General features: G+C 44.2%; 8 protein-coding genes across 8 annotated transcripts; 3 read left to right on the top strand and 5 right to left on the bottom strand.

Annotated features, from left to right (window-relative positions):
* Positions 1 to 841: 841 nt before the first annotated feature.
* AOL_s00079g364 (uncharacterized protein) lies at positions 842 to 2587 on the bottom strand (the record flags this gene model as incomplete). Its single annotated transcript, XM_011124239.1, has 10 exons — positions 842 to 943; positions 1042 to 1133; positions 1207 to 1320; positions 1398 to 1486; positions 1567 to 1603; positions 1699 to 1722; positions 1811 to 2052; positions 2125 to 2318; positions 2389 to 2421; positions 2501 to 2587. The coding sequence occupies 10 exons, from the start codon at positions 2585 to 2587 to the stop codon at positions 842 to 844; spliced, it is 1014 nt and encodes a 337-aa protein (XP_011122541.1).
* Positions 2588 to 3737: 1150 nt separating this feature from the next.
* Positions 3738 to 5819, bottom strand: AOL_s00079g363 (uncharacterized protein; the record flags this gene model as incomplete). Its single annotated transcript, XM_011124238.1, has 2 exons — positions 3738 to 5084; positions 5154 to 5819. The coding sequence occupies 2 exons, from the start codon at positions 5817 to 5819 to the stop codon at positions 3738 to 3740; spliced, it is 2013 nt and encodes a 670-aa protein (XP_011122540.1).
* Positions 5820 to 8061: 2242 nt separating this feature from the next.
* Positions 8062 to 8892, top strand: AOL_s00079g362 (uncharacterized protein; the record flags this gene model as incomplete). The annotated part of the gene is made up of 1 exon (XM_011124237.1): positions 8062 to 8892. The coding sequence occupies one exon, from the start codon at positions 8062 to 8064 to the stop codon at positions 8890 to 8892; it is 831 nt and encodes a 276-aa protein (XP_011122539.1).
* Positions 8893 to 9222: 330 nt separating this feature from the next.
* On the bottom strand, positions 9223 to 11046 carry AOL_s00079g361 (uncharacterized protein; the record flags this gene model as incomplete). The annotated part of the gene is made up of 6 exons (XM_011124236.1): positions 9223 to 9547; positions 9615 to 9976; positions 10029 to 10162; positions 10245 to 10601; positions 10687 to 10952; positions 11027 to 11046. 6 exons carry the CDS (start codon positions 11044 to 11046, stop codon positions 9223 to 9225), a joined length of 1464 nt encoding a protein of 487 aa, XP_011122538.1.
* Positions 11047 to 13799: 2753 nt separating this feature from the next.
* Positions 13800 to 14383, top strand: AOL_s00079g360 (uncharacterized protein; the record flags this gene model as incomplete). Its single annotated transcript, XM_011124235.1, has 3 exons — positions 13800 to 14019; positions 14120 to 14205; positions 14279 to 14383. The coding sequence occupies 3 exons, from the start codon at positions 13800 to 13802 to the stop codon at positions 14381 to 14383; spliced, it is 411 nt and encodes a 136-aa protein (XP_011122537.1).
* A 425-nt stretch (positions 14384 to 14808) lies between these two features.
* AOL_s00079g359 (uncharacterized protein) lies at positions 14809 to 16809 on the bottom strand (the record flags this gene model as incomplete). The annotated part of the gene is made up of 2 exons (XM_011124234.1): positions 14809 to 15548; positions 15612 to 16809. The coding sequence occupies 2 exons, from the start codon at positions 16807 to 16809 to the stop codon at positions 14809 to 14811; spliced, it is 1938 nt and encodes a 645-aa protein (XP_011122536.1).
* Positions 16810 to 17549: 740 nt separating this feature from the next.
* AOL_s00079g358 (uncharacterized protein) lies at positions 17550 to 20708 on the top strand (the record flags this gene model as incomplete). Its single annotated transcript, XM_011124233.1, has 1 exon — positions 17550 to 20708. The coding sequence occupies one exon, from the start codon at positions 17550 to 17552 to the stop codon at positions 20706 to 20708; it is 3159 nt and encodes a 1052-aa protein (XP_011122535.1).
* Positions 20709 to 22873: 2165 nt separating this feature from the next.
* On the bottom strand, positions 22874 to 24018 carry AOL_s00079g357 (uncharacterized protein; the record flags this gene model as incomplete). The annotated part of the gene is made up of 3 exons (XM_011124232.1): positions 22874 to 23527; positions 23598 to 23855; positions 23932 to 24018. The coding sequence occupies 3 exons, from the start codon at positions 24016 to 24018 to the stop codon at positions 22874 to 22876; spliced, it is 999 nt and encodes a 332-aa protein (XP_011122534.1).
* Positions 24019 to 25637: the final 1619 nt, after the last annotated feature.

The raw sequence follows: 25637 nt of genomic DNA, 5'->3' as shown, positions 1-25637 counted from the left end.
ACAAGTAGGAAGGGAAAGAGAAGGAGCCTCCGACTATCATCCATCTGTCGGCTGTCGCACCCCCAAACTCCCAGCTCTGATGCAGCCTGGCATCGATGCGCATCGGCAACCGGACCGTTCACCACAACACATCCACACAATCCAACAACCCACCGCAAAAAAAACACAGTTTCCCATTTCGAATATTCCCAAAACCCTTTATAACCCACATCTCGACTCCAGCCCCGCACCTTCACCCCTCCAAAAGGGCTTCGGGATTTCGGGTCTTATGGCGCAACTGGTTAGCGCGTCCGGCTGTTAACCGGGAGGTTGTAAGTTCGAGCCTTACTAGGACCGGTCCCAAAAATCTTTTTGCTTCTTGAATCGCTTGAGGAGGGCAAGCGAGTTTTTTTTTTATATACCCCTGCCTTTGTGGGCTGGGGTGGTTGTTCATGGAAGGGATATGGTCTTTGACTACTTAATTGGACTTAAGTAGCTGGTGATGAATGGTCTTATGGTTATTATACAAGTTAATGGGTAGTCGTAAGACCAAGTCGGATTAAAACGTTTCAATGCAAACCCTTGGATTGGATATATGCAATACTGCTATCCTTGCAAAGGAAAGTATCTATAAGCCCAAATCTTCCAAGCAGACTGGGTAAAATTGAATTTAATATCAGATGGCGTTGAAAGTACCTAGATATATATATTATATTGTATCTTCGATAAACTCTGCAATAAAAAAACCCGTGAATTCATGAAAACGAGCGACAAAGAATAAGACACAAACCATACGAAGTCATACAAATATTGAATCGTTCAAATTAGTAGTCGCAAGTACACACATGCCGCCCTACCACTCTTATCCAGCCTGGACAATAGGCAGAGTGTTTCCCTCAACAGAGAGTCCATCAAGTCTTTCCACCTCCTCATTCGTAAGCCGGAATCCAAGTGCCTTAGAATTCTATGTATGATAATAAAATATTTAATATTAGCTCTTACCATCCTTTATAAAAATAGTTTACAATTATCATAAGGTATATTTTGGGATATAAAACTTACCTCCCCGGCCTGCTTCCCATTCCTAGCCCCACCCAATGGAATCGCGCCTTTACACATAACCCAATTGAGGGCTACAGCACTGACGGGTACAGCTATACATAAATTAATCCATTAGCATACCTTCCAAAACCCATAGCTTAAACAAAAAGAAAGGATGGAACTCACCCCTCTTCTCAGCAATCTCCTTCATGGCCTCCAGCAACGGATCAATAATCTCCCACGGTTGATTTCCATACATTCTTCTACCAGTTGGTAAATTCTTCGAATTATACTTCCCGGCTTTTTTAACAAAAGTAATAAATATTAATCAAGACTGTATGCTCAAAGTAGAAGGACTGATGTGAGGAAGAACATACTCAAACGACCCTGTGCTAGTGGGGAATATGCCAACGGCACAATATCACGTTCGTGACAGGCGGCGAGAAGACCACTCTTTTCTGGGACTCTGGTGAGGTTTAAATCTATTAGCTTAGTTCTGGTATATGTATATGTAATACGAATATGGTGGTTAGTTAGCTTACTTACGTTCGAAGGAGGTTATACTCAATCTGATTACTCGCGACTGTTTCACACACGCTCAACGGTTAATTTCATCACCATACAGTCCCTTAATATAAGGGACCTTAACAGAACAAGTGCAAAGAGTACTATACTCACGAGGAACCCCATACTTCTTCAACTCTACCCACCCACCCCTTAGTTAGCTCCAAAAAATATACCCCAGACAAAGATCAACAAATGAAAGCAAAAAAAGAGAGAAAAAACTCACCATCATACATCTTAACCATCTGCTCCTCATTATAATTACTAACCCCTACCGTCTTCGTCAACCCCAACTCCACACACTCCGCCAATCCCTTCGCAATCCCTTCGATCCCATAGAATAAAAACACTGGTATATGGACTTGATACAAATCCACCTGTTTAACTCCCAACCTCTCTAACGATTTCTTAAGCGCTCCGACAATTCCTACGGGCCATAGACGGCCGGGGAAGATTGGGAATGGTAGCCTGTTTTTTTAAAAAAAAAAAGTTTTATCAGCATTGTATATGTAGGTTATTAGAGGGGGATTATTTGCGAACCATTTAGTAGCAATAATAACCTCTCCTTTTTCCTCCTCTGTCATGTCTTTGAGTAATTTCCCTATAATCCTTTCATTTTCTAAAGGTCCGTAGCCTTCTGCTCCGTCGTAGAATCCGATTTTTTCTTTGTTGAGGAGGTTCCAGACTTCTTTTATACCTGGGAGGTCGCGTTCTTCGGTATACCCCCACGGACGCTTTAAAAATAAAAAAGTCAATAATTTATATTAATATTCCTTAGCTAATAAAAAAGAGAAAGGGGAATACTTTTTCTCCCCAAGACCAAGTTCCGCAGCAAGTCTATTTATTATAATAGAATAAAAATATATAGTTAGTATAGAAGGCGGAGTTTAGATATAAATTTATAAAGAAGACTTACGGCCGGAACTTCAACATTTTGTTTCTTCCCCTTCAATATAACTCTCGTCGAGTGGTTCAAAACCGTTTCTGTCTTTAGAGATGCCATCTTCACAAATTTTCGTTTGAGGGAGGCTTCTTTCGCTAATTGCGAAGTGGTTTTGTTGTCCTTTCAACTGGTTTTCGATTTTTCTTCTTTAGAGGATGCTAGGAAGATATTAAAAGGGAAAATTGGGAATACATACAGGATGAAGCGATCTTTGATCCTAAGTCGAAAAGCTAAGTCGGAAACGAAAAGACCTCACTGTCAACAACCGTTCGTATCACTATATCGTGAAGAACTAGAGACCAACCAGAAACCAAAATAAAAGAACTGACCTCACGCTTCCGCAGGGATGTAAGCCATGCATAAAAAGTAAGCCACTTTTTTGCCAAGAATGATATATCACAGACTACTATTAGTTACAACAAAAAGTAAAACGCAACTGAAATCGTGAAGGAGAATACTAGTAATTAACAGCCGATTGGGGTAGACCGGTAGAGATAGGATCCACACGGGAGTTGATTATGCACACCATGCATGTGTGGTACTTTTCCAAGTAAATCTAGTCGACGTTGACACGCATTACTTTATCACTTTTTGTACTAATACTTAAGACAACTACGATATTCATCTACGAAGTCAAAAAGAAGTTGTAGTCCGACCCATTTCATCCCTAAAAAGGGAGCTGGGTCAACTGGTAATAATATTATCTGTATATAAAATGTCCCTCCTCAAATAGATGACCATCATACATTCCGGAAGTCCAAAGCTACAAAAAAGGACGTTTCCAACCCGGCTAAAGTCGTTTGGGAAACAAAATGTCCTGAAAGAAAAGAGAGAAGAAAGCTCCACTCTCGCAGAGCACCCCTCCTTTCCCCAAAAAAGGGTATGTAGCTTGAGACAAAAAATAACCCGGTGAAGAAGGAATATCTACTTAAGGAAAACAAAAAACGAATGACTAAGAATAGAAATAGAGGCTGCTGCAGCTGTGATTAAAAAAGAAAAGAGCAAGCTTCCGCTAGTAAGAAATCTCGAAAATAGATCTCTTGTTCGGAATATAAAACACAAATGGGTAAAGGTAAAGGTACAGGTTAAGGTACCAAACAAATAAGGATAAGATGGTAAAGCTGGCTTAAACAAAAGCAGACAAAAATGAAGACGTTACTACTCCGCTATCAAAAAAAAGCACAATAGAGGATCAGAGCTTGAATATTAATCAAGCACCAACCTCAACGGCCTTAGCGGTAGCAGTAACATCAACACCAGCCATCAATACCTCCCTATCAACCTTCCCATCAGAACCAACAGCAGTAGTAGCAGCAGCCTCTGCATGATCCATAATCAAATCGACAACCTCCCTTTCTCGTCGATTAATCTCGACGACATCCCGTCCACCTCCAATTTGTTCCTCGGTCCAGATGTTCTCAACGACCTCAGCTTCCTTAACACCAACACCCACATGGCCTCCCTTAGCAGCCCAGTCGGAAGTTCTTGGGATTTCGAGAGTAGTCCAGACTTCTTCCAGGGCTTCGATAAGGTGGTTTTGAAGCTCGGCGCCGTGGCCGGGGGTTGGTGTGATTCTCAACCTCTCCTGACCGACGGGGACGGTTGGGTAGTTTATAGCTTGTACATAAATACCGTGAACATCCAAAAGTCTATCGGAAGCCTTCTTTGCCATCTCGGCGTTTCCGACGAGAAGGGGCACGATGTGACTTGGGTTTGGAATGACTGGAATATCCCTTCCTTCCAACTCAGTCTTAACCTGTCGGGTGTGAAGTTGCTGTAACCGTCTGTCACCTGCATACTTCATTTGGTATTCAATCGCAGTCTGCGCACCGGCCATGACAGCAGGTGGGAGGGATGTGGTGAAAATGAATCCGGGTGCTAGAGATCGGATAGCATCGACCAATAGTGAGGAACCGGCAATGTATCCTCCAACGCAACCGTATGCTTTTCCTAATGTACCGGTGATGATATCGATACGATCCATAACTGTACCCCTTGGCCTGCCGGAGGCATGAGCTTCGAAGTCAAGATGTTCGGCTACACCGGCGCCAGTCGGACCGTACATTCCAACAGCGTGGACTTCATCCAAGAATGTGATTGCGCCGTATTTATCCGCCAAATCACAGATTTCCTCGATGGGTCCGACGGAGCCACACATGCTGTATACTGATTCGAAAGCAATGATCTTGGGAACTTCGGATGGTAAAGATGCAAGTTTTGCTTCTAAATCGGCAAGATCGTTATGCTTGAATACCATCTTTTTAGCACCAGAGTGTCTGATTCCCTGGATCATGGAAGCGTGGTTCATGGAATCTGATAGAATGACGCAATTTGGGAGTTTTGAACCCAATGTTGCGAGGGTGGCGTCGTTGGCGACATAGCAGGATGAGAATACCAGAGCGGCTTGCTTGGAGTGAAGTTTTGCGAGGGTTTGTTCGAGGCCGACGGCGTGTTTGTTGTGGCCGGAGATGTTACGAGTGCCGCCGGCGCCGGCGCCGTAGGTATCGAGGGTATTGTGCATAGTTTGGAGGACATGCTTGTTTCGACCCATACCGAGCTATTTTATATAAATTAGCGTATGTCGCATTGACGCTGGGGATTGGTATTATATAAAAAAAAGACTTACATAATCATTGCTGCACCAGACGGTGACTTTATCCTCCTTTGTCGCCATATGAGCCTTTGGAAAGTCCTGGGCGAGACGATTGATATTGTTGAAGTATCTATAAGACTTGTCCTTATGCTTCTTGTCGAGTTCGTTATAATAGAAACCCTCATAATCAAAATTAGCCTTCTTGGCAACAGTATGATTCTGGAAGACAGTAAGCTTATGATCCGCAGCAGCGGTCAAATCGGCAGCATGTTTAGCAGCCTTCATAGCAGCAGTGCCATGTGGACAAATCCCCTTGGAAGTATCAAAAACCCCAGCTTTGATATGAACATCCTCCAAGCTGCTGGCCATAGCCTCGGTCTTCCTGGTGGATTGAAGGTTCGCAGCCTTCGTAGGGACGATATAACCCCTCCTCTGGGTGCAATTGAAGATTCCAGCGCCAATACCGCCGATACGAGAGCTGACGGAAGACAGATTGTTACGGGCGGATTGAACGGCCAGGGCTTTCCCCATGATTGGACATCTTCGGGCGAGGATTTGGAGGTTCGACATTTTGCCGCCTGCGATGCCTGGAGTGCGGGGGACGAGGGAGGTTGAGGTGCTCAAGGCGCGGAGAGCGGATGGCGAGGTCTTTTTGAGAAACGGACAGACGGAACGGGATTGACGGAGAAGGGTTTCCATTTTTTTGGAATTTTTTATTCGTTTTGTAAAATTTATTCTTTTTTTATTTTTTTTATAGCAATCTCCTATAAATTTCCGGTGTAGTTGTAAATTTCCGGGGGGAGAAAAGATGGAGATGCTGAATTGAGGTTGAGGTTTTGTTTGAGGTTGTTGAAGATGAGAATTTTGGGGGTGGCCAAATTGAGAAGGGAAGGTGTTTGTTAGTTAGTCAATTGACTGCTGACAACTTGGGACTTGATCAAACAGAACCAAAACCAAAGCAATTGAGCGTCTCCTTTTTTTGAAAAAAGGAGGAGAAAGAAGAAGATGAAGAAGAGTATGAAGAGAGGAAGAGAAGAAGAAAAAGGAAGAAGAAGAAGAAGAGGTGGTGGTTTCTAATATAATACTAAACAGTGACTAGCTGTGGTTGCAGTGGATGTGTGGCGGGAACGTTCGAACGATTTAGGAAAAGGAAGCCGAGTGGAAAGGAAAGAAACATCAGAACCGTACGATACTTTTCGAAAGAAATCGAATTAATCCCGGTCGATTACATGCATCATGTGCAGTGTCGCCGTCAGAAATTGTTTAGTCTTACATCAATTACAATTCTGGGAAGTATATTATATTAATTGTATATGTAATATATTCATGAGTTCAATTGATATTGTATTCACAGATACATATTATATTATACTACATACTTCATGAAATCAGTATAAAGATACTCCACAGACATCGACATCGACGTCAACAGATATAAAGATTTACAGGATACGTATACATATACTACTGGAACCTGCATATGAAGTATCTGGATATTTGTGGAGAAGAACAATTAATTAGACTTCGGACCGAAACAACCAAAACTCCAATCACAATCCTCCCAATTCCAATCCGTCCTCCTCGGGAAGCTGGAAAAAGAGCTCCAGGCTGAGGTATTTCCCTGCTTCAACCGACCTGACCTTACCTTAGCTTGCCTTTACCATGCCATACCTTACCATACCTTACCTTACCTTACTTATGCATGTGTGCGCAGGACTCGGGAAGACAAGGGAAAACGTTAACCTAAAAAAAACAAAACCTGCTTATAACTTTTGTCAAGAAAATGGAACAGACCGGCTTCGACGTCAGTCTGTTCTATACCATATATGCATAATCGATACAATTAAAGATAAAAATAAAAATATCGGAGCCAGCGGCTGCTGTTCAATCCATTCGCATCCTCTGCCTCCGAGGAAATCTTTACAAAAAAAAAAAATAATCAAAGTTTTCCAAGCGGCGGCGCCCGAATCGGCATTTTTCGCAATGAGAAAGTTTTTTTACTTTTCTCTGACAAAACCCTGCCGATTGATTGGTCCGTGTGACCATTTTCTTTTCCCCTTCTCCGCAGACGCAGGACCCAGATGACCCCATTAGTCAAGAATATACCCAACGGCAGGTACTTTTTTTTTTACTCTACTACTGTGTACTTATGCATTTCGTATGCGTATGCATAAGTAAGGAACTAATACTAATACTAGTTACATAGAACTTCCAGAACCTTTTTCTTTGCCCAACAAAAAAAATAAAATTCGGTTCCTCGGCTACCGTTCATATACATCGGGTGACACATGATAGAATACCCTGTCCGACCGTAGCCGGCTCAAACTTCCCTTTCCAAAGACAGACTAGTCCAGAAATTCAAAAAAAGCTGGGGAAGGCCGAAGATTCGAGTATAATTATATGGGAAGACATCGTAATGATGCCGTATTACCCATATCCTGACTAATCTCCTCTTACTTTATAGCGAGCGATTATGTGGGGTAACCCCGATCGTCTACATACTCTACTCACAGATATGCATATCTATAGAAGAAAGGTATTAACATTATTTAACAGAAATAGGCCGGGCGAAAGGGTATGCACTCAAGTGGAGATGCTATTCGAATATAGCTGTATACATGTAGACGACTCGGCTGGGCCGCGGGTTAAGTTACAACGTTTGAAGCCATAGCTGTGAAAGTTCGGAGATATATATTATCCGCCTTCCTGATTCACTTTTTATAAAATATAAAATAGGATCCGTTCTTGTTAAACGTAATTGATATCGTATAATATAATACAAAGTATCTTATAATATAATTTGGCTATTCAGCATTTAATATCTATCGGAATATCACGTAAATTGAACCGCCCCGTACCCCCCCTCTGTTATACCTAATTACTTACTTAAGTACATACTATACTACTATACTAATTATTAAAAAAGTAGAGATAAATCACCATGTCAACCGACCCCTCCCCCATCCTCACCACTAAATCCCCCTCCGGCATAACAACCATAACCCTCAACCGCCCCTCCCGTCGCAATGCCATCGACCCTCCCACTGCAAAACTCCTTTACGAAGCCATAATCAACTTCGAAGACGACCCATCCCAAAGAATCCTAATCCTCCACGGTGCCAACGGTACCTTCTCCGCAGGCTTCGACCTACACTCCCTCGCCTCGAGCACTTCAACTTCCTCCGCCCTCGCCGGCGGCGAAGTTTTTCAAGAAGATGTAGACCGTCAATTAGGACCAATGGGACCCTCACGTCTCACCATCCAAAAGCCAGTGATAGCAGCGGTATCAGGCTACGCCGTAGCCGGAGGTATGGAGTTATCACTCCTAGGCGACATTAGAATCGTAGAAGAAGATGCAATCTTCGGTATCTTCTGTCGAAGGTTCGGAGTGCCACTTATCGACGGTGGGACGGTAAGATTACAGGCTATTGTGGGATTAGGTAGAGCTTTGGATTTGATATTGACGGGGAGACCTGTTGATGCTAACGAGGCTTTGGCTATGGGGTTGGCTAATAGGGTTGTGGGGAAAGGGAAGGCTTTGGAGGAAGCTGAGAAGATTGCGGAGCAGTTGTTGGGGTTCCCGCAGGAGTGTATGAATGTGGATCGGAGGAGTACGTATAATGCGGCTTATGATGCGAAGAGCTTTCGGGAGGCTTTGAAGTTTGAGTTTGAGAATGGAGTGAAGGTTATTAGTGAGGAGAGTGTGAGTGGGGCGAAGAGGTTTAGTAGTGGGGTTGGGAGGCATGGGCAGTTTGGTGAGGGGAAGTTGTGATCTTTTACAAATATTATACTTCTCTGGCTCTCCACTTTTTGTTTATGTAAAAATGTATATATGAATAAACGAATATACGAATGATGATATGGTATGGATGATAGACATATGTGAGAGGAGATAGGAGAGACGCCAATGGTATTAATTAAACGAACTGACTAGAACGACATATAATAGAAACAGAAACAGAAACTCCAAAGTCAAAGTCAAAGTTAAAGAATGCTACGCTGCTACAGAAGGACTGTTTTACCTCCCCACTTACCTCCCCCCCTTCTCCAAATTTACCAGTGTTACTAGTAGTAATACTTAACGAGGTAAGTAGGTAGGTATTCACAACTTCGCCGACGGCAAGAGTTTCCTCTTGCTCATATAATGCGGCAACTCCTTCAACCCGACTCTGCTATCCTTTGGTTCTCCGGTATCCTGCCTTTGGTCCAAAGGTACATAATCCCTTCTCTTCTCTCCGATATAAAGTTGTCTAGGTCTAGCGATTTTATTCGTTCCCGAATCGATCTGTTGTTTCCAATGTGCGATCCATCCGGCGACTCTTGGGACCGCGAAGAGGACTGGGAAGAAGTCCAATGGGAATCCGAGGGCTTTGTAGACTAATCCGGACCAGTAGTCTACATTTGGATATAGCTTCTTTTCTTGGAACCTATTTTGAAATACTGAATTAGTAACTTCCCATTTATTGTTATCAGAGAAAAAATGGGGGGACATACCAAGGATCATTCAACGCCGCATCCTTCAACGCAATAGCAACCTCGATCAACGGTTCCTTCGCCCCAATAATTTCAAACACCGTATCCGCAACCTCTCTAATAATCTTACTCCTCGGGTCCGTATTTTTATAAATTCTATGTCCGAATCCGAATAGCAATTGCTTTCGGTTCTTCACCCCTTCAATGAACGCGGGTACTTTGTCAACGCTACCAATACCCTGAAGCATTCGGATTACGGCCTCGTTCGCTCCACCGTGGAGAGGTCCGTAGAGTGCGCAAGCGGCGGCGGCGATGGCGCTGTAGGGATCGACGAGGGAGGAACCGACGTGTGTCATTGCGGCGGTTGAGCAGTTCATTTCATGCTATATTTACATTAGTCTTTGTTTAGTTATAGGGAGGGTAGGAGGTGCTTACATCGGCATGAAGAACGAAGAGAACATCGAGCGCTTTGGCCAATCTAGGGTCTGGAACGTAAGAGCTAGGTTCATTCATATGATCCATCATGAACAACATATTCTCTGTATAAGTCAAATCCGATCTTGGCAGCACTAATTATTCACCCAATCAATCAATCAATTATTCTTTTTTTTTATTTTTTAAAAAAAGGACAGTGATAGTGGAAATACTAACCAAACGGCCGATTAATCCTGATCCTCATAGCATTCGCCGCCACCGTCGTAGCTTTCCCCAAAATCCTGACAATCTGTTTATTCATCGCCGCCTTATCATTTATATAAAGGTTCTGACCTTGTAACGCCGGATTGGCTTCCGGTGAAAAAGCAGACATGGCGCTAAAAGTAGATGCGAAGATCGCCATGGGATGGGCGTCGTAACGGTGGGCTTGCATCATGCGGGATAGATCATCGGAAAGGAAAGTGTGGTGCATGATTTCCCATTGCCAACGTTCGGATTGTGGTCTGTTGGGTAGTTCGCCGTAGATTAGGAGGTAGGCTACTTCTAAGAAATCAGACTTTTCGGCGAGTTGTTCTGGTGATATAATATACAAAGTTAGTATCTTAGAAATGGCGGGGTGTATGGTTGTATAATATTTGGGGGGGTAATGTATATATACCGATAGGATACCCCCGATGCATCAAGGTGCCTTTCTCGCCATCGATGTATGTGATCTTACTGCTCAACGCAGCGGTATTCATAAAAGCGGGATCATAGACTCTGAGACCGGCGGCAAAGTCGTCTTCATCCCTATGAGATGGGTTTCTGGAATCTTGAGGGGCTACGAGCGATTTGAAGGCCGTGGCGGGGATGCTGTTGTGGTTTATGGGGATATCGATGGTTTTACCGGTACGGTTGTCGCGGACTGTGATTGAGTCGGAGGGTCTTTTTGAGTAAAAGAGTTAGCTATAAATCTATTCTTTGAGACTACCTAAGAAGATGGGGGATAGAGGACTAACGTGGATTTGGTGACCGCCATGTTTGAGGCTGGTGATAAGTGAGGGAAGTGTATATGAGAGCTGTTACACGGGTAAAGACAGAAGAAGCTGGCGAGGGCGTGTTACGTTGGAGCTGGATGATCTTTCCTCGGTTTAAACTCAAGTTAAGTCGCGCGACAAGACAAGAATGACGTTACACAACGACTTCCTAAGCTTACCCTCTCGATATCGATATCTACAATAGAGAAATGGAATTCAAGTATGAAAATGAGAATAAAAGGACAGAGACTTGTATTTTTATTAATATTACTAAAATCCACCTGTTTCGGAACCTTCTCCTTCTTCTTCTTTCGCATGCGCCGAAAAACTTATACCACCCCAAAGGAACGGCGGTACGAGGTTCTCGGTTTGGGGAAAGTGAGGGACAAATGACAGGGGAGTAATCTGGTCCCGGGGAAAACACTCCAGATTTACGGAGTACTTGAACCTGTTGTGGGTCCGAATGACGGTATTTCGCATGTGAATTTTTAGCCCGATGGAATGCGTCCGACCCCATGTCTTTCTCATTCCGTTTCGGTGGAACGGGATTGGTTGGATTCATTTTTCTCTTGGGGTAGGCTTGTTTGCAACTAGAACTTCCTCGGTTGGAAGGATTTCTTGGTACATAGGAATCATCGTTATGGAAGGGACGGATGGAGGATGTGGGGGGAGGGGGGCTTTATTGTCGGTAGTATCCTATGATATACTAACACTGATACTTCCATGTGCTTTGGAGAGGGGTTTTTCTATCTACCAGCATCGGATGAAGCTTTGAGATCGATAATTGTATTATCGCGGGTATCGAGGACTTCCTTGGATCAATTCCGACGGTGCATGACACAGGCACTAATCCTGATATAAACTCCAACATTGCAACACAAGTATCTATACAAATATCTATAGATATACATCTTCTTATACTCTGTCATGACGATAAATAGTATATCTTAGAAAGTCACTCTTTTGGAATGATAATATAGTTAGGAAAGAGGCTGAGAAACATCCTTTTATCCATACTTAATTGCCACCGTTCATTCTTTGACATTTGTCTACCCGTCGGCTCAGGCTCTCCAAATCCCCATTTCTCCTTCATCAAAAAAGACCATTAACCGATCGATATCCGGTTGATACATGTGCACATACACAAAAGTATCAGCCATTCATACACGAAAATCCCATTATAATAATACTGAAGCGGTGCAGTTATCAATTTCCCCACCATAATCCAAATCCTTTTTTTTTTTTTTTCAAATGACCCTTGCATCAGGCCACCTCCCCCATACTACCCCGCCGCCGACACGTGCGTGAACTATATTATCGATTATATCACATAACATAATATCACCACGCGATCACTGCAGAATTCCTCTCTACGTAAATACTATATTATCCGAAAGATAACTCAAAGCATAGACCTCTCTTTCCCGCCATCCGAGACAATCAAAGAAAAAGGGTCGATAACCGGGAGCCGCGGTAGAATGCTAGGATCATGCCACTGAAACCAGATTCCTTGTATCAACAGCTGTCAGGGCTTAAGACATGTCGCACGACTTGTAAATTTGTGGTGTGGGGTTGGGATTGAACTACGACCCCTCTATCAGTTGTGTTCCTCTTAGAAGAAATTGCGGGGCATTAGCGACGAAGATAGATATTAATATTGTAGTCACGCGAGTATAGTCCTTTATACTCTGTGGGAGAGAAACAAACTATATCATCACTTCATAGAATCAACTTCTCAAACCCTTATAAATTTACTACTAGCATTCAATTAATTTGAGTATAAATCAACCAACATAGCTCAGCGAGCACAGTAGCTCTCAGGCCTACTAAATCCGCGGAAGGTCTTGAATATTAACGTTAAGCTATGTATATAAATCCAAAGCCAAGCTAATTATTACTAGGTAGAAGAGTTACTAGGATTATATGTAAGACAAACTGTTTATAGCTTATTAACCATACTAGCAATCGACTATCTATCAGAGAAAAAGATAACAAACCAAAATTAATTCCTAGGAATAATCAAAAAAAAATCATGATGCACGGAGGGGGAAAAAAAAAAAAAAGATAGATGGCTGAGTGATGGATTCGAACCACCATCTTACGTGTAATGGAATCACCTCAGAGCACAGGGGCTTTCTGGCCGTCGCCACCTCTCTGAAATCACTGAGGACCTCCTTCATATATACACTGTATGTTCTTCCATTTGAACTAAAACGCCTTTTTTGATTGTTCATGAAAAAAGCGTTAGCTCTATTTCAAGGACAAAGTGCAAAAACTAGGTCTACCACTTTCTATACAATTAATTGGGGTTAACATCAATATGGCCTGCACACCGCCGAGCACAGAATTGTCCCTGATTATCCAACAGAAGTATCATTGTATCAGAATCCGGGTTTTGAAGCTCCCCTGGTATGTTCGCTACTACACACATCTAAAGCAAGGGACACTAAACACTCATTTTATAATACACCTCCCCATTTTAATCTTTGGATCGCACCCTTTGTTGCCTTCATTCCTTGATATCATTCCCTGCATACAAATCTCCAAGATAGGAGGGAAATATTAAGTACAGTAAATAAGTAGTCACATATATAAAGCTAAACAAAACCTCAAAAAATTTCCAGCTTCACCATCACTATCTCTTACTCTCTAATACAGTATATACCCCTACTCTCATTAATAATCCTATATATATATATTATCGATACGAAAATTCTTCTAACAGAACCATCTCACAATATTCTAATACGAGAAAATGTACTTCCCAATCATTACATTCCTCACCCTCATCGCCACCTGCAGCGCCGGCAGTGCCCCCCCTGGTACCTGGGGTAAAAACCCAGATATCCCAGACACCCTCACCGTCGGCGACATCCACAACCGCTGCGACTTCGGACTTTCCGCATCGTGCTGTGTAGACGGTGCCTTTGAGAAAATTATCGAAAATGCCTGTTACCCGCTAACGGAGCCAGAACGTGAGTCATTATATAGCGCTGCTAGCTCTTGTTTATAGTAGCAGCTTCTTTGATTAGAATTTATCGTAGACTAACAAGATGGTTCTTATATGAAAAATAGTTAAAAAATTCAAATTCCTTGATGTCTGCTTTGGTGTTCCGGCTTGCTGTACTACAGCTATGTTTGAACGGAAAGATGTCCCGAACGTAAGTGTCGAAAGTACCTCCCTTACAAAAAACTAAACAAGAGAATGATATACTAATAAATTGGCGTATCTAGACTTCCGGAGGCTGTGAGGAAATGACAATTATGACCGAAGCTACTACTCCGGATAGCCCATTCCAAGCCTTAAAAGCTGCTGCGCTAGCTAAAGGTTCAAACTAATTTTCTTTTCTTTCTAAATTCTTGTCAAGACTCTTTTAAGATGTATTATAGCGCGAAGATAGAAATATTTACATTCATTATTTCCGTATTAATACTACTAGTGGGTTCCCGGGTCTGGTTTACGAGACAAACTACTAGTGCTCATTTCTCCTTGTGCATATGTGTCAAATTTGTACTATTCTGGGTACATACGAGTATAGGTTGAAAGGTAAAACTGCCCACAAACGCCAGCGCTATAAGGTTTACAAGTACTCGAAAGAAGGATCGTGAAACCTAGCAGAAACTCACAGAGGAGCACCACCGATCGAATCTATTCTATAACAATTATCATACAAGAGTAATGAACGCTAACCGATCATAAGGTATCAAAAATATAACGAATGCAACTTCACTTCATCGCTTCCCCGCAAGACACACTATACTATTCACAAAAGCCCCATAACCACCACCACCAACCCAACCACCAAAGCCCACCCTCCACCTCCTCCTCCTACAAGCCCCATACCTCTCGTAGCCTTGCTCAAAAAATATGCTGCACCTAAGTAACTGCACGTGATATCCCCATCATCACTCCTCCATCCATAACTATTCTCCCCACGACTACCACTAGGACAACTAAACCCCAAACTCGCCGGACAACTCTGTATCAGACTCCAGCACAAATCCATACACGGTTTAATTTCCTTATACGGTCCAGGGCTAACAACCTCATCGATAAGAATATTTCTACTCGCAGCTTTAAACGCCGGAGGCGTCGACCCGTCATCGTTGGTTACGTTCCCCAATTCGATATCCACAATACGTCCATCATCTAAAAAGATCTTCGTAGGACCGTTATCTTCTCCATCGCCACGGCTTCGTTCCGCAAGGAATGATGCATCACTACTGTAATCCGCACAACGAGGGATCGTAGTTGCGCATAACCATGTTTTGTAAGCTTTATCGCAATCGTCGCAACTTCTGAGGTGGGAGTACTCCCGATCAGATGTCGTGTTGCATTGGACCTGCTGTAGCGAGTACGAGAAATTGGCGTACCAGGATGATGCGTACGTATCGTAGAACCTGGCCAGATGGGGCATATTCTGGAATATTGTGTCATTTGTGGGGACGGCATAGGCGACCTCAGAGCAAAATTGAAGGTCGTAAATGACTCGGCAATTACCATCTGTACGCATGCTGTTAGAAAAAGGAGTATACATGGCGTAGGGCTCTGAGATAAGAGACTTACCCGACTTCGTTGTAAGGTTGACCGCAGAATATATAAAGCCGCCTTCCGTCTCATTATTCTGCTTTGCCAACCATATGTTATATGTCGTATTTGGCTTCAACCCTTTCAGGTATATCTGCTCCTTGACTTTGTTTCCCAAACCACGCCTTGTCATTGAGATGTCGCCGCTGGACGCACTAAGACTCGCGCGAGCCTTGAGCCCGCACCAACTTCGCTTTAGACCATTCACAGCCGTATCATTAGCTGGGTGGGCGAAGAATGTATACGGCGGCCTGATAGCCGACACATTAGTGGCTTTGTCGTATGCAGTCTCATTTCCTGAGATCAAAAGAGCGTTCGACGAATCGCTGTCGATAAGGTACAAGTTTTGGAACCTATACCATCCATAGTAAGCTCGTTTTGTTGAGGCAATAATTTCGTAATTGTAAAAGCCAGTGAAGTTTCCCATTTCGGCTGTAATATTAGGAGCAACAACTGAAAGATAAACCGTTGAACTGGCATTGAAAGTGACATTGGCGAAACCTTCGATCACTGGGATGACGATCTGCTGTCGAGGGTTTGCAGAGGGGCCAGGAGACTTATTAGCAGTCGCGTTGGATGCGTATAAAGTTAGATTCGGCGGGATAGCTCTTGTATTGTTCGGGGCGGTAGGGCCCCAGCACGTATTAAACCCAAAATAAACAGTTCTAATACGGCTGTTCCTCTCAATGTCAACGAAAACATTGGAAGAACCACTCCGACCAGCGTCGGCAAACAATTGTTCAGTATCCAACCCCCATAGTTGTACTTCGCCGGGTTTGATATTGAAATTGCGATATTGGTCTTTAACAAGCGAATTTAAGAAAGGTCCTCCTTGACGTTCCTGTAAAACCCCTGGTAGTAGATCGTGAAGTTCGGCGCCTTCAGGGGATATTGTATCCGCCCATGATTGCGACTCTTCAGTCGATTGTATGAGCGGATTGAAAAATGTACTGAATCCCTCAAGAACTGGTGATCGGTCATTCGCTGAAGTTTCGGAAGAGGGGTGGTGATGGTGTACTCGATGGCCACTGCCAAGATCAGGTATCGATTGTGAATATGCTGACGGCGGTAGTGTCCACAAGACAAGCAGTGTAATCATGAGCACTGTTGCAAATGAAGAGACGGCGACACGCGACTGAAGAGGTGTCAACCGAGGGCAAGATATCTTGAATGCCATGGTCCTTGGTGTACCTGCAAGCTCCCGCAGGGTGGAGATGGCTTTTTTGATATGCGCCCCAGTCGGCAGGTTGGAGCCGAGAATGCGGGCTAACCTGAGAAGGTATTCGGCAGCGAATGGACGGCTTATTTCTGAGAGTCAAGCTCAACCAGCGAACCGACTTGCTAGAAAACCTGGGATTGAGCTGCAACTTAAGGAGGCGATGGCTTCGAAGGAGGAGAGGAGGGCGCAACAGCTAACACTCCTACTCATTGTGACGAAGAAAGGTCGGAAGCCCGAGGATGCTGGTGGGCCGGGAATGGAATGACGGGAGCGTACTCGTATAAGGCAGACTTTCGACGTTTGGAGGCCGGGTTGGTGTTGCTGAGACGTTGTCAGGGGTTCCACCAAAAATAGCAGCTCGGTCTCGCCCAGAGGGGCAATTGTACAATACCACACAACGCAGATATTGTATTTAGTTGAATTGAATGAAAGTTAGAACTCTTCGGGATTACAATACCTTCGCAAAAGGGCTCCTAAGAGTATACGCCATAGAGAGCACGTTATTTTGCTCTTGAACCATGAGGGAATGCATGGAACCTTATGTGGAACGTGGCTCGCCCTAGTATTTTTAAGGAAATTCGATGTTACATAGACCAGCATGTAGTCTAGAACCGGCATGTACTAACACTCAGAGCATTCAATTGATTAAATCGACTACTTTGGTGTCAAATTCGTGTCTAGTTTTAACCGAAAAAAGCATGCGTTTACCAATCCACTGTTTGGCCGCTGCTTTGGCCTTGATTCAAGCTACGTTCGTTAACGGTTGGGCAATGCGACTTGAACGGAATTTAGAGGATGAGAATGATATGCTCAACAGAGAGTGGTACAACCTGAAGGCACACGGTGGTGTGAAAAGATGCTCAGCAGCTGCATCGGCAGATGGTTTCCCTGTATCAGGATTCTCAATTACAAACTTTGGACCTCTAGACGACGGATTTAGAGAGAAGGAAGCTGCGCCAAAAAAGTGGCGAGACAGACTTGGATGGATGGGCTTTTGGAAAAATGGACAATGCCAGGGCTTACCAACCGTCATAGTACATTTCTACAACGTCCCATACACGAGACAAGCTATATACTTCCCCAAGCTATTGAATTTCTCTGAAGACATTGATGAAGGAGATATTTCATTTGCTCGGTACGGTGATATTCCTTTCGGAAACATTTGGTTTCATGGTAATAGACAAATCCCTGAGGGAGCTGTTGCAGTCCGCAAGAGTCCGAGTCAAAGAGCTGGTAAACCCGAATATGAAGACGAATTCGTCATTTTCAAGAATGCTGTTCGAGTATTAAATGTTGGCCCGAATAACGACAGGTCACTAGTTGACCCTAGTGACCGTCGATGGGATCTGAGCGGCACTGTATCGAAGAAAGTTGATCCTTCCAAGCCCGATTCCGATCCCACAGCATGGACGCCGGACGTTACGACTCGATATATCCAAATCCACGATGGAGCCAATATATCAGCAAACGAGGAGTCAGATCGTACAGTGCAGGAGTTCCTAGGATTAGTACCTACGAACGAAGGGCGCGGGCAACTTCTGAGACCCCCCACCAAATATCTAACTCTAATGTGGGGTGGTGCCGAGGGTGATGAGGACGAAGATAGGCCCTCGGAGGACCAGAGAGCTGAAGAAGAAGAGGAGCCGCGAACCATAGCAGGCACAAGTAAAAGGCCCGAATTAGAAGAGGAGCTTGCACTCCAACAGGCAGCGTATCGATCATTTGATAGCCAAAATCGAGGCCCCAGCGGTCCCGGGTCCACACAGCCCCCCTCTTCGCTACAAAACACAGGGACTATGGAGACCGAGCCTCTCGACCCACACAATGCAGGAGCTGCACAGGCTGAATCTGAGCAATACACGGAACCACAAATTTCTGACTACAAGAAAATTAAATCACGCCTCGAGACTAAAGAAATGCTTTCCACATTGTTAGAAAAATACCCTAATTGGACAGAGCTTACAGGCGAAGAGAGGCGCCAGAGATACAATGAATTTCAGTCCGAGAAGAAACAAAAAGACATCCAGATGGTCCGTAATCTTATAGAAGATACCTCCAAATGGCAGCAGCTATCACCAGAAGAAAGATATAGACTATACCGGCAGCTTGACACAACTGCTAATCGAGCGAGAAACACAATGCCGAACGAACAAAACCAAACACATCGATCGCAACAAGAATTGGAACGGGAGAGAGAGCGACTGAAGAAAGAAGCATCAAGACGCGAAGCTGAAAAGCAAAAGCGACAAGAAGAGCGAGAAAAGCGACTGAAAGAAGAAGAAGTCGCCAACGAAAAGTCGGTTGTGGAATTTATAAGCACTTTGGCTCAAGAACGTGCACGCTATGAATCTAGTGAAGAGGAAGATAGTCCGGAGCCCCAGCGGAATGCAGGCTCGAATAACCCTCGCCCACCGGGCTATTTGTATGCTGGCATCTACAGTTCAGATATTCCACCCCCTCAATCAAACATCGCTGGGAATATGAACCAGAATAACGCTCGTTCACTGAGCTCTGGTGGCAGCTATACTTCAAACAATCCGCCCAACTCCGGCGGGAACATGGGCCAGGGTAACCGGCCTCCGTTCAATCCTACTGAAAGTGTGAATCGAAATAGTTCGCCATTTTTGCCAAATCCTGGTAGCAATACAAGTCAATACAATTCTCGTCCACCGAACTATGGTGGTAGCTATACTTCGAACAATCCACCCAACTTCGGCGAGAACATGGGCCAGGGTAACCGGCCTCCGTTCAATCCTACTGGAGATGTGAATCGAAACGGCTCGCCACTTTTGCCAAATTCCGGTAGCAATACAGGTCAATACAATCCTCGTCCACCGAACTATGGTGGTAGCTATACTTCAAACAATCCACCCAACTTCGGCGGGAACATGGGCCAGGGAAACCGGCCTCCGTTCAATCCTACTGAAGGTGTGAATCGAAATAGTTCGCCATTTTTGCCAAATCCTGGTAGTAATACACGTCAATACAATTACAACCCTTATCTGCCAAATAATGGTGGAAACATGGGCCAGAACTACCAAAACCCTTCTAATGCTGGCAGAAATCTTAATCCGAATAGTTCACCCTTCCTACCACAGCCTGGTAGTAATGTCGTTCAGAATAACCCCCGCCCACTGAATACTAACGCAAATCTGGGACAAAATAACCAGCGGCAGTTAAATCCTAGTAGCAACATTAACCAAAACAATCTACAATCCCAGCAAAACCCTAGTGGAAACATGGGCCAGAGTAACCCTCGCCCGCAGAATATGGGAGGAAACATTAATCCAAACCCGCAAAACCCCGGAGGAAATACAAATATGAATAACGCACAACCTCAACCCAATGCTGGTGGAAACGCGAACCAGAACCCAAGGCCCCCTAGGAGGTGGGAGTATGGCAGCCAAGGACCTGGGCCAGGGGTTGACTACTTCACATCTAATAATGTGAACACTGGTATGAATGAGCCGCCTTTTTACCAAGACTACGCTCGTATGGGCTTCGCACGGCCATATGATCTGCCACATTCCAATACAGGAGGCCCGCCGAATACCCAGCTTGACGGTGGCCCAAGCAGCCGGGTCCTAACAGCAGTGAATATGATTCTTAACGACGATTATTCAAGGGTAGCCCCAAGCCAAGAGATCGCTCCATCTAGTAGCAACAATGCTCTCAACAAAGGAAATACAATGGAGGAGGAAGTCGAGGAGGAGGAAGAACAAAATAATCTTCAGGTTGGAAACAACGGCCCGGAATGGGGCAGCAATTCACTCTGGGAGTCCCGAGATGATGATACAGAAAATAACCCGGGTGATGAGTTTTCCGCTTACAACTTTGGGCCGCGTAGATTAAGGTAGCTGACCTATCACACTACTACATAGTTGATTTGGAGGTTTGGAGGTTTCATTTTGTTGGCTCTTTCAGCTTTATTTTGAACTAATTGCCTTCAAAGCTTTATTTTCATTAAATCAATGAATATATATATATCTTGCGAACGAGTAACTTCCAATTAATATTATATTGGATATTACGTTATATCTGCCGTATACTTCGTCTCAAACAAGACTTCACAAAAAAACAATAGAAAATCGATACTAAAGTCAAGCCACTCCTGAGGCTTTTCTGTAGTATAAAAATATTAATATTAGTCGCCAAAGCTACCAGGATTAACGCTCTCGTGCAGCAGGACGCAACCGCATAAAACGTAGAGCTACTCTTTCCACAATTAGTAATTGTATTGATCAAAATTGACCGTTGAATCAATCCTTGCTCTATATTATACTTCGGTCCGATCAACTTCTTGAGACCCCAAGAAAGTTTGCCTAAATCCACAACAAAAATATATCTCGGCATCAAAATAAAAATTCGAAGATAAAACCCTGTATTTCGAGCTATATCATGGCAGTAGGATGCGGTAAGCAAGGCTTAAGGCTCAAGTCCGTGCTATAACTAAACAGAAACACAAATTCGAACCTGCAGCAAGGCTCACTCCGTCTGCGTCATAACACATTTAGAACTCGTAAGCCTCCAATTCGGGCTTTGAAATCGCGGGATCAAACATTAACCTATAAATTCGCGACTGGTTACTTAGGCCCGGGGATCTCCCAAATTCGGGTCTAAAATTCTAATTTCACAGCTCATATTCTGTAAATATATAATTGTTTTAAATTCTCAGTATTTATTGTTACCTTCGCAAATTCGGAATCGTCGTCTTATCTTATCATTCGATCGAGTCGATTCAGCCCCACGCACTGTTCTCAAATTACCACACCTGAACACCTAAACCAAACTTGTTGCTTCGCATGCGCGCGCACGAGGCTGAGCGACAAAAGTGTACATATACATCTGAAAAAACAGGGCAGTCGGAGCAAAGGAAGGGCCCAACAGTATCTACTTAAGTATACTTTCGAAATAAAAATGGTGTCGAAATGGGTAAAACTAGGTGTTTGGGTCTTGACACATCCTTGGCGCTGCTTACACGTTAGCTTCGCGAATGGGATATGGGAAAATACGACCGAAGATCCATATAAAGTAGATACTTGGGTCAAAGCAAAGAAGAAGGAATTAGCAGAGGCTGGTATTTGTGTGAGTGTCCTCAAAAGCCCAGAATTTACGAATCTATTGTGGCATTTAGCATGCCCAAGCATAATTCTAATGAGCGCATCCAACTTGTAGGCAACAGTAGTGGGAGCCGCTATAACGGCGTCTATCCAATGGAACCAAACATACAGCACCCATTGGTCCGTCCTCGGCTTTTGGTACGGTGCATTGCTGCTAAGTTTGCTCTCAGTGACGACTAGCTTCCACTTGGGGATATACCTATCTTCAATTCCACTCCGCGCTCCAGATTGGTCGTACCGATCTGCTATAGCCGGCGACACCAAACTCGGACGATACATCAGTCTTTGGATTCTACAGACGCCAACTCAGTTATTAAGCTATAGCATCATATCGTATGTCTTGGGTCTGTCTATTACGATTATTAGTAAGCTTTGGGAGGGGCCTTGGGGGGATGATTCTAAGGTTTGTACGGTGCATTGGGATCCCTATTATGGAAAAATCTATTGTTTTTTCCCCCTTCCTGAGGAAAGAAATTAATACATTGATGTGAGAGCTAATACATTGGTTACATGCAGATTGCTTTGTTATATATCGGATATTGTATCCTCGGATTCTCCATCTACATTAGCACGGTTATCTGGATCTATCGGCCGGATTTACACTAGATATTTATGAGTACTATATTAACATCTTCGCATTATAAGGATTACACGGCGCATGTCAAATAACCCAGGCATTATGTAAATAAACTATCAACATTATATTAATCTAGAGACTTGGACACGTATATCCGAACCAATTCTTATTAATCCCTTTCCCTTTCCCTTTCCCATTTTTTTGCCAACCGGTTTAGCGCACCCAAAAAAACAAATTCCAACTGATAATTCCACAATGTTTCATACATAACAATCTTTGACTACTACATGGACATATACCTAAACAAACATTGTCGTCAGGGCCCCTACAAGAGGATGGCGCCAATGAAAAGAGCAGCCCCGAGAACACCAGCAAATGCAGTGTGAGTAGCACCACCATTGGTCGTTGGTGTAGACCCAGCGCCGGTAGTAGTGCGGTTTCCAGTTGTTGGTGGAGCAGTAGTAGCAGGTACGGTCGCCATAGTTGTCTCAGCAGGACTAGTTTCCTCGGGCGCTGTAGTCTCGGCGGGGGCGCTAGTTTCCTCAGGACCCGAGGTCTCGGCTGGCTCCGATGTCTCTTCGGCTCCAGTGGTTTCCGCAGGCTCAGTTTCTTCCGCTCCTGTAGTTTCCGCCGGCTCGGTCTCGGAAGGCCCAGTGGTTTCCGCAGGCTCGGTTTCTTCCGCTCCTGTAGTTTCCGCAGGCTCGGTCTCAGAAGGCTCGGTTGTCTCCGCTGGAGCAGAAGAAGATGGTGGAGAAGTTGGCTGTGGAGGAGGAGTAAACGTAGCAGTAACGGTAACAGTAACGCCATTATTCGCACAAAGCTCCTCAGCAGCGTCGCTAGTAGCGCCAAAATCCTGTGGATCGCAGAGTAGGGATATACAAGGGTTGAAACCGGCAAGGAATGCATTTGATGCACAGAAACATCTGAAGTCTGTCTCTCGGCAGCCGGCAATAGCATTCAGTTGGCTGACACAATCGCGCTGTGGTCAAGGTTTGAGTTGGTTAGGTATGGGGATGATTTTCCAATATAACATATTTAGAATTACTTACAGCACAGCCTGGGAAGTTGGCCAATTCCCGAGGAGGAGTTCGAGTAGCGGCCGGGGCTTCGACGGTTACAGTTACTGGGACACCGGCTCCTAAGCATAACCCTTCTGCGGCATCACTGACGGCCTGGTAGTCCGATGGTTGACAGGCGAATGAGATACACGGGTTGAATCCCTCGATGAAGGCATTTGAGGCGCAGAAACATGGGTAATCGGTATTCCCACAGCCGGCGATCACGTTCAGTTGACTAAGGCACTCATACTATATCGATACCAGGTCAAAAACGTCAGTGATCACTCTTCAAAACATTTTTGAATAAATGAAAATTAGGACCTACAGCGCAGGTTGGGAATTGGTCAATCTGGGCCGAAACCACTGAGGCGGCCAGCACAATTGCGCCAGAAATTTTGACCACGGACTTCATGGTTATGTAATTAATAGGTATCTGGATTACTATTAGATTAAAAGTTATAATAAGAGCTAGAGGCCTCGAGAGATTATGTGAGCAAAGATGCGGCCACAAAAGAGTATATGGGTACAAGCAATATATTAATGGACTAGTAGTAGACTTTGTAATATATCTATACGGTGTACCACTGACTAGGATATTAGTTAATTCTCGTAACCTATATATGTATGTTTAAGGCGATATACGTTCTTCGTTTTATACTCGAAAACTCAAGAAACAAGAACCACTGAGCGCAGAAACGGCTGCACAGCTGCACGTCTTTGCATGAACAATTCCTTTCAGACCCAGATCAGATCCTGAAAGCTACCTATAGGCGAGTAGTGATTGGTAGATGATAGTGCATAATTTCCAATGTAATAGTAACTAGTAACAACTATAACACACTCTCTTCACAGCCCGAACAACTTAGTTACGTGTTCCAGCACCCATCCTCAAAACCCAAAGTCGGATATTCCTCGACCATAAGATCCCCGCAAATTCTTCGTCCTGCAGAACGCCCCTACACTAGCTGAGAAAGGGTAGAAGCGGGAACAATTAGGATATAAACCCTTGGCAACGCATGCCAAAGCGGCATAAATTGATTGTTCAGCCAATGTGATGCAGGATTGATAGCAGGATCTGACAATCACAAAAACAACAAAAGATTCGCGGAATAACCCGGCATCAGGGAAGCGAGCACCCTGCAGAAAAACAGCTCGGGTGGGACAAGCCTTTGCCGTGTGTGATTCGCGAAATCTGCCAACCCGTTGTACAACGTGGGTCCAAGCAAATCAGCCTCAACAGTCGTGAGCGGGGAATCCGGAGACCCGTGTATGCCAGAATCATATCAGATTAGACGAGGAAATCACAAAAGCACACTTTGGGCGCCGATTTTGTCGGAGCCTTTCTTGTTGTCAGCCTGATCGCCGTCCGAGTTTCGCTTTTTATACGGTATTAATATGGTTTCTCATGAATACGATATATTCCTGCTACAAATGTCTCTCATTATTCACGAATATAACTGGACAAGCTTCTGGCCAAGCTAAAGCTTCTTGTTAGGATCGGCAAGATAACTATTCCTTATTTTCAGGGCAAGACAAGGCAGGGCCAGGGAGAAGTACTAGTATACTCCACGTCACAACCAAATGCAGAACACGGTAGCGGCAAAAGTACACTACCTAGTAACTACAGGGTGTTCCAGTAGCCTATGGCTTGCAGAAAGGCCCCTCAGCCTCACAATTATTTGTGATGCCCAGAAAAGTTTCTCGAAGGTTGGTAGAGTCATTCTGCACGTTTAAGCTAGTCCGCTGCAGAAGGTTTGGAGCAAGCTCCACGACTGGACATGTGCATTTGCATGTACGTAGCGAGTATCCCGCAAAAGATAGGTTGTCCCAGCCCTCCATTATATTCTTGTAAGGTTAACAAAATTTCTACCAGAAACGTGGAAGAGCTGACATTGTTTCCTGCAGCCCCCCTTCCTAATCAATAGCCGCAATATCATTTTTACCAATCCTAACAGCCGCATTGTAACAGCCAGCCCAGCAGCCTTATAAGTTAAGACATGTCTTGGGACACATTACCGATCAATTAACCCG

The sequence above is a fragment of the Orbilia oligospora genome, assembly GCF_000225545.1.
Source record: "Orbilia oligospora ATCC 24927 unplaced genomic scaffold scaffold00079, whole genome shotgun sequence".
NCBI lineage: Eukaryota > Fungi > Ascomycota > Orbiliomycetes > Orbiliales > Orbiliaceae > Orbilia > Orbilia oligospora.
Note: the sequence above shows the minus strand (reverse complement) of the source record. Positions and strands in the feature narration are given on the sequence as shown.